Source organism: Amblyomma americanum, chromosome 9, assembly GCF_052857255.1.
Source record: "Amblyomma americanum isolate KBUSLIRL-KWMA chromosome 9, ASM5285725v1, whole genome shotgun sequence".
NCBI classification, from domain to species: domain Eukaryota; kingdom Metazoa; phylum Arthropoda; class Arachnida; order Ixodida; family Ixodidae; genus Amblyomma; species Amblyomma americanum.
In genome coordinates this window covers 133910126-133924284 of record NC_135505.1, presented here as the reverse complement: position 1 = coordinate 133924284, position 14159 = coordinate 133910126, and the positions used below count along the sequence as shown (strand labels likewise).

The following is a 14159-nucleotide window of genomic DNA, read 5'->3' as shown; positions in this document are numbered from 1 at the left end:
GCTGGAAGAAATATTCTGCAGGTATGCCTTTGATGGAACAAATGTGCAGCTGCTTCAACGACAAAAAACTATCGGTGCAGGAAAATTTCTAGACAAAAAATGTGCACAGAATTTTGCAAACAAAAAACTCGTCCTAAATTTTTTTTTTTTTGGGGGGGGGGGGGGGGGCGATGAAAACCACATCCACGCAGCCTTTATTAAAGCACACCTGCCTCAACAGACTTTCAGTATAAAACAGCAGAATGAGTGAACAAGACTTCGAACCTTTACCTACCGTAACTAAACAAAGTCATTTGAACAGGACGTAGTCTGTTCAATAATTAAACTTAACATTAAAAGCTTTAGTGATCAGCAAATAATTTAAATATCGCACAGTTCACAAAGTAAATAAGCTACCTTATCTCGATGTCTTTAGCAGCGGAGAACTATATAGTGTCACAACTTTCTTGACGTATCTACTCCCAGCCCATAGAGCACACCTACTGTAGAAAAATAACAGAATTTTGCAGACAAAAGTCTAACGAGCGAATTTATTGGGCAAAAAGTGTGTCGGTGATGCCATTGAAGGCAGACGTGCCTCAAGAAGACGTTCAACCAGACAGCAACAAAATGAGTGCAGTTTTATTTCTACCACGGACTTAACTATGCCTCCAGCTTACCGTTTCACTTCTGAATTGCTTCCCTGGTAACCACTGTAAATAAATTGCCAGTAAGTTAGCACTCATGTTCTAACCAATGTTAAAATGGTTCAACTATTTGGCTAGAATAAGACGTCACACCGTTACCAAACAAAATGTAATTTAAACAGGGTCTAGGTTAGTCAACGCATCAACGCATATGTATCAACGCCGTCATTGAAGACATGCTCAGCATGAAAAGACTTTTAGCCATAAAACATCACACTGAGTGTACTTTTATTTCCACCATGGCCTTTACTAAGCCACCAGCTTACCGTTTTGTTTCCAATTTGCTTCCATTGCTACTGCTGCAAATAAATTGCCAGTAAGTTAGAGCTTGTTTGCCCCAAGTTCAACGCAGTCATTGAAGACATGCTCAGCATGAAAAGACTTTTAGCCATAAAACATCACACTGAGTGTACTTTTATGTCCACCATGGCCTTTACTAAGCCACCAGCTTACCGTTTCGTTTCCAATTTGCTTCCGTCGTTACTGTTGCAAATAAATTGCCAGTAAGTTAGAGCTTGTTTGCCCCAAGTTCAACGCAGTCATTGAAGACATGCTCAGCACGAAAAGACTTTTAGCCATAAAACATCACACTGAGTGTACTTTTATTTCCACCATGGCCTTTACTAAGCCACCAGCTTACCGTTTTGTTTCCAATTTGCTTCCATCATTACTGCTGCAAATAAATTGCCAGTAAGTTAGAGCTTGTTTGCCCCAAGTTCAACGCAGTCATTGAAGACATGCTCAGCACGAAAAGACTTTTAGCCATAAAACATCACACTGAGTGTACTCTTATTTCCACCATGGCCTTTACTAAGCCACCAGCTTACCGTTTCGTTTCCAATTTGCTTCCGTCGTTACTGTTGCAAAAAAATTGCCAGTAAGTTAGAGCTTGTTTGCCCCAAATTCAACGCCGTCATTGAAGACATGCTCAGCATGAAAAGACTTTTAGCCATAAAACATCACACTGAGTGTACTTCTATTTCAACCACGGCCTTTACTAAGCCACCAGCTTACCGTTTCGTTTCCAATTTTCTTCCGTCGTTACTGCTGCAAATAAATTGCCAGTAAGTTAGAGCTTGTTTTCCCCAAGTTCAAACCCTGAACCTATCTGGCCATACAAGATGACACAACTTTATCGAACTAAGAACACTTAAACAGAGCGTAGGTTTGTCACACAATTATCCACGATATTAGATGTTGTGGCCGTCAGCAGATTGGTAAATGTCAGATAGGGCTCGAAGTAAATAACTTATTTTATATCGTCACCATTGGCAGCGTTGGACAGAAATCATGAACGGTGAAATAACAAATGAGCATGAACGTCCTGAGCACAGCAACAATCAGAAATACCACAACAGTAAGTTGACACATGCAGACACATGCATGTGTGTCTGCTTTAAACTGTCCTGTTTTATTTCCGATACTATCAGCTGTGGTTAGCTGATACAGTAAAACCTCGTTAATTCGAAATCACTTAATTCGAACTTCCGGTTAATTCGAACTGACGGCCGGGTCCCGGCAAAGCCCTGTGTATTTCAATGGGTCAAAACTCCCGATAATTCGAATATGCCGGTATCCACGTCGGTTAATTCGAACTAGGCGCCGATGGCTGGCATTGCTCCTCGCATATAGAAGTCACCTCGTAGCAAATACAATGCGCTGAAAATTTTAAAAAATGCAGAATGATGAGAAAAAAAATAAGCCAGCACGCATGAGGTGAGACGTGAAATTCGTTGCCCGAACCAACCCTCCGGTGCATGCCGTAGCAGGTTTTCGCTGCCGGAGCGTCGAAGCATTGGCTTGTCTATTTTTGGCTGACGCGCGGTCACGCGGGTAGCCACCCTACCGCGGGCGCCGCCTATGCTCCGGCCACGGTGGCTCCGGCGCAAGCCGTTGCAGCAGGTCAACTAAAGGACTACCTTGCCGATTACTCGCTCAGCGATGTGTTCAATGCAGATGAAACCGCGCTTTATTTTAAGTTGCTGCCGAACAAGACTGTCAGTTACAAAGGCGACACGTGTTCAGGCGGGAAGAGAAGCAAGGAAAGAGTGACGGTGTTGGTGTGCGCAAACGCGACTGACTGGCACGGAACGGTGCCGCTTGCTACTCGCTGCTTTAAAGGGCTAAAAACTCTCCCTGTTGATTATACTTTCGCGAGCAATTTTCACGGATTGGCTGCGCACACTCGACAGGAAGTTCGCGGCACAGAACAGGAATGTTCTGTTCGTCGACAACTGTTCAGCCCATTGCGACATCAGCGGACTGAAGGCGATCCATCTGGCATTTCTGCCGAAAAACACTACGGCTGTGCTGCAGCCTATGGACCTTGGGGTTATTAAAAACCTCAAAACACTGTACAGGCGCCACCTCCTAGAGCGGATTCTTGTGTGTATGGACAGCGGAAAATCGTACGACGTCAATCTCCTCGGAGCCTGCCACATGCTGGCAACATCGTGGAATGCTGTCAAGGCGGACACAGTCGCGAACTGTTATCGAAAGTGCGGCTTCATTGAAGGCCCAGAAGCCTGCAGCACGGCAGAGCTGGATGCTCAGTGTGATGACTCCGTCGCGCTGCACCCTGCCTACGCTGCTTTATCGGAGGGTGTTGACTTCCAGAGCTTCGTAGACGTTGACAGCGGCGTGGACACATCGGGGCCGTTAAGCGATGCCGAGATTATTGAAGTGGCCTGCGGTGACCAGATGCCGCACAACTCCGGCGCGGCGAGCACAGCTGACAGCGACGACGAGTCCGACGGAGGCGACGATCCATTGCCACCCCCGAGTGCATGTGAAACGGCGTCAGCACTCGATCTGGCTGCGCGCTACTTCTCCGCCGATGATAATTCGGACGCTGCGTTGGAGCTGTTGGGCAAGTTGCAGGCGATGCTTGTCGAGTCACGGCAAAGAAAACGAAAACAAATGCGCATCACCGATTATTTTTCTCTTTGATATGCTTTGCCAATCTGCTGTTAATAAACACGTTTTTGAAGCATAGTGTCATATTTAATCATTAAGCTTGCTGCTTACGCGAATGCATTTTGAGTTAGCTCCAACCGCATAAACAAATTAACTTTATTTCCTTCGACATTCGGGCTCTATGATTTTAATTCGCGCAATCGCCCGCCGCAAATGTGTAGTAGCGCGTAGTAAGAAATAACGATCTCAGATATGCCTGTTTTAGCTTTGGCCCGTGCTGCCGGGCGTGATGGCCGCTTTTTTTAGCGCCCGCTCGTTAATTCAAACTCCGCTTAATTCGAACAATTTTCCGGTCCCCCTCGAGTTCGAATTAACGAGGTTTTACTGTAACAACTGGGGGTGCCCAAACCGAGCACTGGCAAGTATTTCTACCTCATACTCGTACTTTTATAGCACAAACTACCAGACAGCAATCGAACCTTGGTTGAAAAGGACTAAAATTTTTCAACTGTAGCAAATTAACAAGCACACTACAATTCTTTGGTGCGTGAAGAAACGGCAAAATGCATTATAATGTAATGTAGTCCTAAACATAAAATGTTTAACACTTCCTTTCAATTTTGTCAGATTAAGCTTTCATAGTACTACGCTTAAAGACAAAGCTTAACCATTCACACCAAAGCAAACCTTGAAGTACATGTAGTGTATACAAAGATATATAGGCCAAACCAGATGAAATCATGTCCAAAAAAAAAAAAATCATAGTCATCACCATCAGCCTAGTTATGCTTACTGTATAGCAAATGCCTTTCCCAGTGATCTGATATCAATCTTTCCCTGAGCCAGTTGTGGCCACCTTATCCCCACAAATTCCTTATCTCATCCACCCACCCGACTCACTGCCGGCCTCTGCTATGCTTGGCTTGTCTTGGAACCCACACTGTTGCCCTAAGAACCATTGGTTCTGTGTTCCCCGAATTATATGCCCTGGCCATGTCCATTTCCTGTTCTTGACTTCAGATAAGCCACCATTAATGCATTCTGGTTCCCTAACCCACTTGGCTCTCTGCCTGTCTCTTGACATTACCCGCATCATATTCTTTTCGGCAGTTCGCTGCAATGTCCTCAGTTTAGTTACAAGCCTTTGAAGAAGAAGATGCCCTTGCCTTATCTTGGAGTCCTTATCAGCACTGAAGACAGACTCGAGTGCTTGCAGGAACAGCGGGAGCAGGATGTTGACACCCTCCATGTCTTGCCGAAAGAGGTCACACGAATTGAGCAGAACGCTTGCAACGACCTGGCTTCGCTGCTGATAACAGAAAGGATGCAGTGAGTTAGCAGGTTCCTCCAGAACTTGTTAGGAAGAGTAACAGAGAAACATGATGCACGCAAAAAAGCACAAAATGCTGCTTGTGAAGCCGTGTGAATTGTGAAGAATGTAATTGCACACCAGACAGTGCTATTTAGGTTGCATGCCACGCACTATTAACACACGGGCACTTTTGACCGTGACGAAACTCAACGCAGATCTGGTATTGCTACGCAGCCAGTTCAGTCGTGATCTTGCCTGATGTTGCTTTGCTTCAAGTCAGTTCCTGAAGCAAGTTTGTGATCAAAATTTTTTATCCCATTCAAGGGGTGCTACCGTAAAGCTCAAGAAGCAATCCAAAGCAGACTAAGAATGAAACTTACAGAAAACTATTCTGTCGAAACTATAAAATTTAAATATACCTTCTAATCTTGCCCTAACACTCTCGACGCCACGCCCCTGCCCGGGCCGCAGTGAACATACATGGCACCCATGTGCATGGGCCAGTTGTATGGCGTATTGCATGTGCTTGCGATGGTACCTGCTGAAATTGCGTTACAGTCATGGGATATTTTAACAAGTGTTTTTGTTTAACTTCTAGTTGGCTATAAACCTGTTTGTTTGCCACCGTCTGTACAGCTACTGTGTACATGCAACGCATGTGCCATTTAGCAGGTCAACTCGTCAAGTGGAATTGAGTGGGGATGCGTAGCATTGTTACACATTGTGCGTGATCACAACGTCAAGATCAGACTCAAATGGGATCGGACGCACCCGTGCGACAGCAGCATTAAATCTGAACCTTTGACCAGAAGTTAGGCACACTAAGCCTGCTGCTTTACTTTAGAGATTGTCATTAGCATGCAAGCGTATAGACCATATCTTTGCAAATTAGTATTATGACGCGCCCAAGCACTAGATGACATGAATCAGGCACTGCTGACACGACTGCCGAGAATTTGCGCAATGCAGGTTTGATGCTAGCAGAGTTCGATCCTTACTGTGACAGCCACAATCATCACGGGGAAATGTGCTGATTACAAGCTCATAAGAGACTCAATGCAAGATCTCAATAGGCTCAAAACGACTTGCATAAAGTTAGGCTTTTGGTTTTATAGGGTTTAACACCCAAAGCAACTAAGGCTACGATGGATGCCATAATGCAAGGCTTCGGATAACTTACAACACCGGGGTTCTCTCGTGGTCCCATTTTGCCTACCAGACAACTTTACAGGGTCGTCCAGTTTTAGTACGAACATGGCGCAGCGTGGCAGCGCATCGAAGCGAAGCAGTGCAGGCGCACAGGGGTCTGGAGGCAGTGCTTCGTATCGTCCGTTACATTGCGGGAACACGGCGTGCTTGATTTGCTGCGACGGTGCGCTCCAACGCTCTAGCAGACTACACGAAGCGCCACCTCCAGGCCGCTGTGCGCATGCGCCGTTTCGATGCACAGCCGCGCCTGATGCACTCGTGCTTCGCAGAGCTCGCTGAAACTGCGCCATGTTCGTACTAAGACTGGACGACCCTGTACATCTTTCTTTTTCGGTTGCAGTAAAGATTTTTTTTTTTTCAAACGGCAGGCGCGATGTCCAGGATCGCGAGGCCAACATTCACAGGCAAATGGATACCGAAAACGATAAAACGGCGCTCTTTGGGACGGCTTCACCACCACGCTAGAAAGCTGTGAGGAGAAGCCAACTTAAGAAAAAACTTGGGGCCGCGAGGCGAAGAGTGCGGCGCCCACGGGGAAAAAAAGTAAGTAAGCCTAGATGTGAACGTAGAAAAAAAAAGAGGCGTGTCGCTAAGAAAGGAAGGCAGTAAATGTGCAGTGAGGGTTAGGCAAAGGAAGAAACGGGCGAATGTTCAGAGAGCACGGCAGCGCGAAGTAGCAGAGGAGTGGAGGCACTGCGTGGGTGGTTTTGCTACGCTTGACTGTGTCGCGCGTTTCTTAACTACTTCCTCTCAAATGACGCTGAGAATGCGGAAGACAATGCTCTGTTCACGCAAAGCTTAGGTTTTCACATGAAATCAAACTCGCGTTATATTCGTAGCCACGATGTATTCGTTGAAACGCAGCCCTTTCTCAAGGCATAAAAGGAGTCGAAAACATGATAAAATCAAGTCTGACAGCTGAAAATAAATAATCCTCACATAAAAGGACCACAAGATCAGGACAGAAGGTTTCTTTTCTAAACCAACACTATGTGTTTAGTAAGTAGCCAATTAATTACTAGACAGCATCCTCAGAGCCATGCCATCAACAAAAGCTGAAAGAGCAATGATTTTTTCTGTGAGTTACTTTGCTATAGAGGTGTTCTACTGTATCGCGCCACTGCAGATGATACTAGTGCGCTAGCCATGACTGCAGCACCCTCGAGCACTAAGCACAGCTTATAGATCATAGACACCGAGATTGCCAGCCGTGTGGTGCGCACCACGAAGAGTGAGTGCCAGCGCTCGGTGCACACAACACCCACGCTGCGAGTGAGCGTTGGTGCGACGCCGTAAATAAATCCTGCAGTAAAACCAGATTGTGTAAATGCAATACCGTGCTTATGCACACGAATTTTGTTTGCTCTGGACGATATGAATTATGGATGATACGCCATATTTTGCAACCTTGCGAGATTCATTCGTCAAAATTCTACTGTTTATACATACATAATTTCGTATTGAGAGGTACAAAAAATAACTTTATTCATAACCTGAGAGCACCTCCTTCAATTAATGGTACCGAATGCAACATCCCACTCCAGCAGATGTGCCACAAACAGCTTCAGCAGCAGCCGCACCACCTTATTTCTCAGCCCTCTTCACCACCACCAAAGTGCCATCATAATGCCACCATAGCACATGATGCTGCCATAATGTGAAATGCCACCATAGTGTGGTGCCCCGATTATGTACCATATATGTAGCGTGGTGTGGTGCCACTCATTACTTACATGAAAAGTTTTGAAACAAAACTGCAAAAATCACCTCGATGTTGCTCAGGCTGTGCTGAAGTGCGAGGTAGAAGCGGGAGAAGTAGACGGGCAGGATCTCCTCGCCGGTGCGCTTGGAGCAAAACAGTCGGCACAGTGTGCCCACAGCCTCAGCCTGACCGGCCTCAAAACTCTCGGTGCTCAGGCAGGACGGAATCTCGATGGGCTCCGGCATGCCTGGCAGCGAGGTCGAGCCACCCGTTGCCGAGGTGGTAGTGCGGGCGCTACCACTGCTACCGCCTGGTTCAAGGACCGAGCTCGAGCGCGAGTGCAAGCTGCTCTCGGTGCCTGCAAGCAAGGCAAAAAAGTGCGTCTCAAGGTTAAGTAGATATGACGTCGTAACCAGGACTCAATGACTTAAGCATTGAAAATTTCTAAAAACAGAAAACGAGAACAGATCAGGAACAATGGGACAGGATGAAAATACACAAAATTGCTTTGTTTTTAACGCAGGAATGTATTACACAGGGCTTGCATGCCAAGGGACTGATCCCTCAAAGAAATCGAAGTGCTCATTAATTTGCTGAAGCAGCGGAAGTGGTTGTGGCTTCCAACTGCACCAAAAAGTGCAATTATGCAGTCGCAATGTTCGTGCTCGTAGAATAGCAAGTCTGAATCTTGCTGTAGTAGCGTGGGCCACTTTTTTTAACTAAAAACAGAAAACACTCAAATACCAATTTACGTGCACGTATGAAGCCATTGTTATCCTCGTAATATAGATAGTTTTACTCATAAGCAAAAACAGGAAAAACATTTTTGCTCGCTGCTTTTAAGAGCAGTTGCTACACAACTGCAACAATATCCAATTTCTTTTGCACTACAAGTGACTGTTGCCAACCTGGCACACCTCTGAGACTGCTCATACTGCAGCACCATCTGCTGCATCAGAGACACTACACCAAGAAACAAAGTCACCGAATCGATAGCACTTTGGCAGAAACAGGTTCCTATCCTCGTGACTGGTCCAACGAAACTTTGCGCTGAAGCTGAGGGACACATGTACTTCGGGGATTTCTCAAGGGGTTGATCCCTCAAAGATCTATTCTCTCAAAGCAGTCCTTGAAACATCCCTCTAAAAATATTTCCCTCAAGGTATCGGAGTTAGAATATGCACACTGAGCATGTTGCACTTAACAAGTCATACAGAAGAGTTATAGATCCTCACCATCTGCTTGGATGAGAACAGTGCTTCCCTGGGTGTCCAGCTCCGACCCTGCCAGAGCCGCCTCAAACAGCCAGGCACCGTAGAGGTGGAGCACTGAGTTGCAGCGCGGACGCATGGGTGCAGGCGTCGACCTCAGCTGCTGAGACACTGCAGTGGCTGGTGGTGTCGGTGGTGGAACGAGGGGTGCGGCAGCCAGTGACATCCCGGTCGTTGCCGCGGGTGCCACGGCCGAGGATGTGCTCGAGCGGATGTTTGAGAAGACTCCGGGCTTCGACATGCCTATGAAAGCACCGCGCGGAAGAAGGAGCACTGACGCATGAGTCGCTGAGGGATGCAGCCGGCTGATGCAGAGCATCAACGCACAAGTCAACGCGGAAATCTCGGTTCACATGATCACAGAATTCAGAAGCGCCAACTCTCTGCCTTTCTTTTTTTTTTTCTAAGCAAGACTCTCTCACTCAAAGATGCTATCCAAGAAGGCCATTCTGGATACTTTAGGTATAGGAAGTCTTTCCAATCCTTAAAAGGCAGGCCGTCAATGAAACGAAGAAGATGGTGCAAAGACGACTCCCAGAAAAACAATGAACAGAAATGACACCTTCAACAGCAGAACACACCAAGGCTGTTTGGAAAAACTGCAACAGAATGTGATACTTAAGAAAAAAGACAACAATCGAAGACTTAGACTGAGTTTCGAGAAAGCACGTCACTTAAAAACTTTCAAGTTATTATGTGTAAAGTTCCTTTGTACTATCACTTACACCCGTCTTTCCACACAAACACTCTCCTTGTGGGGGCATATAGGTGTAGAAGTTAAACAACTCGACAAAACAGAAGCCAAAGAGATTACCTTTCAGGTTTGAGATAGCAGTAATGCGAGTCGCTCCTCTTCTCTGGTGAGGTGGGGTCGTGGTTGTCCCCGTCGATCCTGCCGTTGTCGTCGCAGACCCACTCGCAGTCGAGGAGAAGCTGCTGTGCAACGAGAGAGACTTCTGATGGTCTTCGTCTGCAGCCAGCGGGCTTATGCCTAGCGAAGAAAGAAAAGCATGCCACAGCAATGTCTTTTGTGACGTAAAACTATTGCACAAAACACATCAAAACCACAACATTATAGTAACTGTGCGGGGCCTTTAGTCTTTCGCAATATATTCGACAACAGCTTTTCTTGGCAATGAAGGGAAGGCTACAGGGGTGAAGCATCTGTGACTGCGTCATTTCGCCAAATAGTTAAGTTGCACGACAGTGTGCCTTGCCACATGGTGCGCCTCTCTTTCCTTAGCACATTCAGTCCATCGCTAGAGCAGCTGCTGCCATCTGTGGATGCTTTTTTTAACTAGACGTGCCTAGCAAATTTGTTGTAATTAAGAAAACGTTTTATTCGTTTGGCTTTAAACGATGAAAGCTGGTAGCTGTGTTAGACATCAAGAAAAGTGTTCTTTTGTTGGCTTTAAACGTTGAAAGCTGGCAGCTCTTTCTGGTGCCACAATCACTGGTATTTGTTTATGTATTTTTTTCCTCTTCTGCTTGGACATGCAACATGTCCGCAGTATTTCATAAATTAATAAATATTAAAAAATAATGGATACTGACAATATACTATGCTTTAAAAGAAAAATAATAACTACAAGCAGGGACTATATTCCCCTGTGTAGGAAGAGAGGGCACATTACAGCTCCGTAGCTTTCACTTCATTGCCAGCAAAAGTTGTTGCAGGGTATGGCAAGCTGCACTTCGTGAAGGCATCTTTTTGGACTGAATTCAGGCTTAACACAATCTCTATCATATCTGCCTAGAGTGCAAAACAAAACCCATAAATTAAGAGCTCTACAAGCTATAGATCAATGCCATGTTTACAAACGTAGGGCGTGCGTGCGTACCCCAGAGGCAGTTGTGGTATCATCTGCGCTGCCGTCTGCTACAGTGCACGGTTCACTTATCCTGCCGTTTGAGAGCTGCCTTCCATGTCGAGCTGTCTAGGCTACCTAGTCTGAATGACTATGTTTGTGAGAAAATATAACGCACATGGCTTCAAAGACTACACGAGGAACTTGTCTGACTCGGTGAAGCACCCAGCTGGTTAAGCGCCTAGCGTTATTGGGGGGTACATCCAGCATCACAACATACAATTATCGAGACGTTTCAAAAAGACATTGGCTTTCAAATGACATTCCGTACATTTCAGTGCTCTTCTGAGAAGTATTTGTCAGCTGCTAATGGAGAACTAACTTCATAAGTGCACTGCAAAATGGTTGGTTGGTTGGTTTTGGGGGAAAGGAAATGGTGCAGTATCTGTCTCATATATCCTTGGACACCTGAACCACGCCGTAAGGGAACGGATAAAGGAGGGAGTGAAAGAAGAAAGGGAGAAATAGGTGCCATAGTGAAGGGCTCCGGCCCTGCAAAATGAAAAAATTCTTTTAGGAATTTTCTTTGCATATGTTTCCATGCGCTGTGCTCTCGCCCAATATCCCCATCCAGGGGGTAACTCAGGGGCTAACGCCGCCTTGCACATATTGTGGCGTTTTGAAAACACAAGTGCTTTAATTGGCATTCAATACTTTCTCACTTTGTTCCATGATGGGTAAGGCTTTTGTCAATGACGGGACACTGTCATAGGTGCAGTTTGAAATCAGAAAGTTACTTTAAAAATTTTCATCCACATGCAATCCCATGGGCCGCACCACCCACGGTTACCACCCTCAGCGACAGCTGTGCCATCGCATCTGGCTTTAGTGAAAGACCAGTGTTGGCCCATAAAGAAAGCCATGAACTTTTTTGAATTACGAGCAATGAAATCAGCTGTCAACTACCATAAGCTCTGCTAGGAAGTCATCTGTGACCTATTTTGAGCAATGCGCTATGAAGTCGGCCATGAAGTCAGCTATGATCCCGCATGTATGTGCACTTGGGCAAGCAAACAATGCGCACCCAGGGTGGCGTCGACAAGTGTGGCGATGCCTGCCATGGCCCGGTGGAATATGTGGGGCAGGGCGGCCAGGCAGGGGTTCTGGAACGGGTCCACAATGGAGTCGCTGGCCTCCAACAGGCTGTAGAAGCCTGGTGTCTGGCTCACCACCTCAGGACGGCACAGGTCCACAGGATTTCCCAGCACGTGCAGGAAGCGGTACCATGCCTGCGCCAGCTGCTCAGGGTTCAGCTCGCCCGCTATGGTCAATGCCTCATCCTCTGCGAACAGCAGCCGCACGGTGCCAGAACACAGGAGAAGAAGTCTGTTAGTCCAGTACATTCAGAATTATTCCTTTAAAGTATTTTCCTGTATTCCCCAAATACGGGACACAAATAGGGGAGTAGCGCTTATCCCCTAAACAGGGATGATCAAAACTCCCCTTGGGGAATTAATTTCGGGGGAAGAGTAGCTTTTATCCCCTAAACTGAGGTAAAGTAACTCTCCTTAGGGAATGTCATATGGGGAAAGGCAGCAGCCCTTATACTTTAGAGAAAAGGGAAGCCCACACTTAGGGAACTGTCCCTATAGAAATAGGGAATTATTCCCTGAAGTACAGTACAGGCAAATCCACCCGTGAATACAGCAATACACACCCTCGGTTAACATCCCGTTGGCTGAAGTGGAACAAGGTATGTTGGGTTTAACGCCCCAAATCCCAAAGGTACACGAGGAATAAGAGATGTTGTAGTGGGGGGCTCTTTATTAATTGCAATCACGTGAAGCAATCTAACGTGCACTGACATTGCCCAGTACACGGCCATTTTTGCATTTCTCCCCGAAATGTGGTTGCCGTAGACGCAATCCACCATGACGCGTTATTGAAATGAAGGAACAATAGCCTGTGTTAAATGACAATCCTACTTCAACCTGCTCTGCAAACCTTTATGCAACCACTTGCCTTTAGCTTTCTCAGTCGAGCTGAACATCTTAGGAGGGTTTATCCCTGCAAGAGAAGGCAAGGGATTAACTGTAGCTCCTGGCTTTAAAATGCAAAGTTTCAGCTGTGCTAGGTATACAAAGTAATCCTTGGGCTGTGCCTTCCAGAAAAGCACTTGCCTTGCTTCGGTGGGCTGTATGACAACTTACTGAAGCCCATCACTGCAACAAACGATCTATTTTTAATTGTAATCCCAAAGTACCGCCTGAATAACGAGAGATTTTGTAGGGTTAGCGTTGGAATGGCTAAAGCATACAAATCCGCCCTGGAACCAAGAAAACCTAGACTGCTCTGCAGTCTCGTTCTTCAAGCGTTTCCAACAAAACACTTGCCTTGCTGGGGTGGGCTGCATACCATTTTACTAGAACCCATTGTTGCAATAAATTAATGAAGTTCATAACCAGAGTATTAATCGCATTCCTGTCCTGTAGAACAGAATACTGTAGCTGAGAAATGCCCGTAGTTCTGCTGGTGAGCTTTGGAATAGCTACCACATGCGTATCAGTCCAGGAACCAAGCTAACCTAGAATGCCTCGCAATCTTGTTCTGCAAGCATTTGCAGCAACACACTTGCCTTGCTGGGGTGAGCTTGCCAGCATTTTACTGAAGCCCATCACTGCAAGAGATGACAAGACGTTTTCACCGCAATCCTGAAGTACGGGACACAGCACCTCAGCTATGATAAATGTTCCACTGGCTGGCTTTGGAGTTGCTATGACAAGCACGTCAATCCTGGAACCACGCATTCTCAGTGAAAGACTTGCCTCGCCGGGCCGGACTGCACACCACTTCGAAGGAGCCTATCGCTGCAAGAGACAGCGAGGCTTTATTTGTAAACCCCGAAGAACAAAAAAGCAACACCTGAGCCACGACAGATGTTTTCCTGATCAGATTTAGAATTGCTACCAGACACACATCATTACGCATATCAGACCTGGATCAAAGCTAACCCAGGACTCCCACATACTTATTCTGAAAGTGCTTCCAGCAAAACACTTGCCTTGCCGGGGCGGACCGTACATCGTTTTACCAGTGCCCATCACTGCAAGAGATGGCGAGGTTTTAATCATAATCCTGAAGTAAAGAACAGAGCACCAAAGCCGCGGCAGGTGTTCTGTACGTCAGCTTTGAAGTTGCAAGTACAGGATATCAGCAATGTGACCACGATAACCTAGGCTGTTCTGCAAACAATCT

General features: G+C 46.3%; 1 protein-coding gene across 20 annotated transcripts in view; it reads right to left on the bottom strand.

Moving 5' to 3' along the window:
* LOC144104439 (ral GTPase-activating protein subunit beta) overlaps positions 1 to 14159 on the bottom strand; it is a 59469-nt gene that overhangs the window by 31734 nt on the left and 13576 nt on the right. For 8 of the 20 annotated variants that reach the window (XR_013308538.1, XR_013308539.1, XR_013308534.1 and 5 more), the window contains exons 6-10: positions 11989 to 12246; positions 9911 to 10087; positions 9061 to 9339; positions 7891 to 8183; positions 4769 to 4911 (exon numbers count right to left, since the gene is read on the bottom strand). Coding sequence is in view for 12 of the 20 variants with exons in the window: in XM_077637439.1 (XP_077493565.1) it covers positions 4769 to 4911; positions 7891 to 8183; positions 9061 to 9339; positions 9911 to 10087; positions 11989 to 12246 (1150 nt within the window). In the remaining 8 variants the exon portion in view is untranslated. Of the gene's footprint in view, positions 1 to 659; positions 693 to 4768; positions 4912 to 7890; positions 8184 to 9060; positions 9340 to 9910; positions 10088 to 11988; positions 12247 to 12926; positions 12972 to 14159 lie in introns of all 20 variants that reach the window. The other 12 variants (XR_013308536.1, XR_013308537.1, XR_013308532.1 and 9 more) reach the window with 5 other exon arrangements.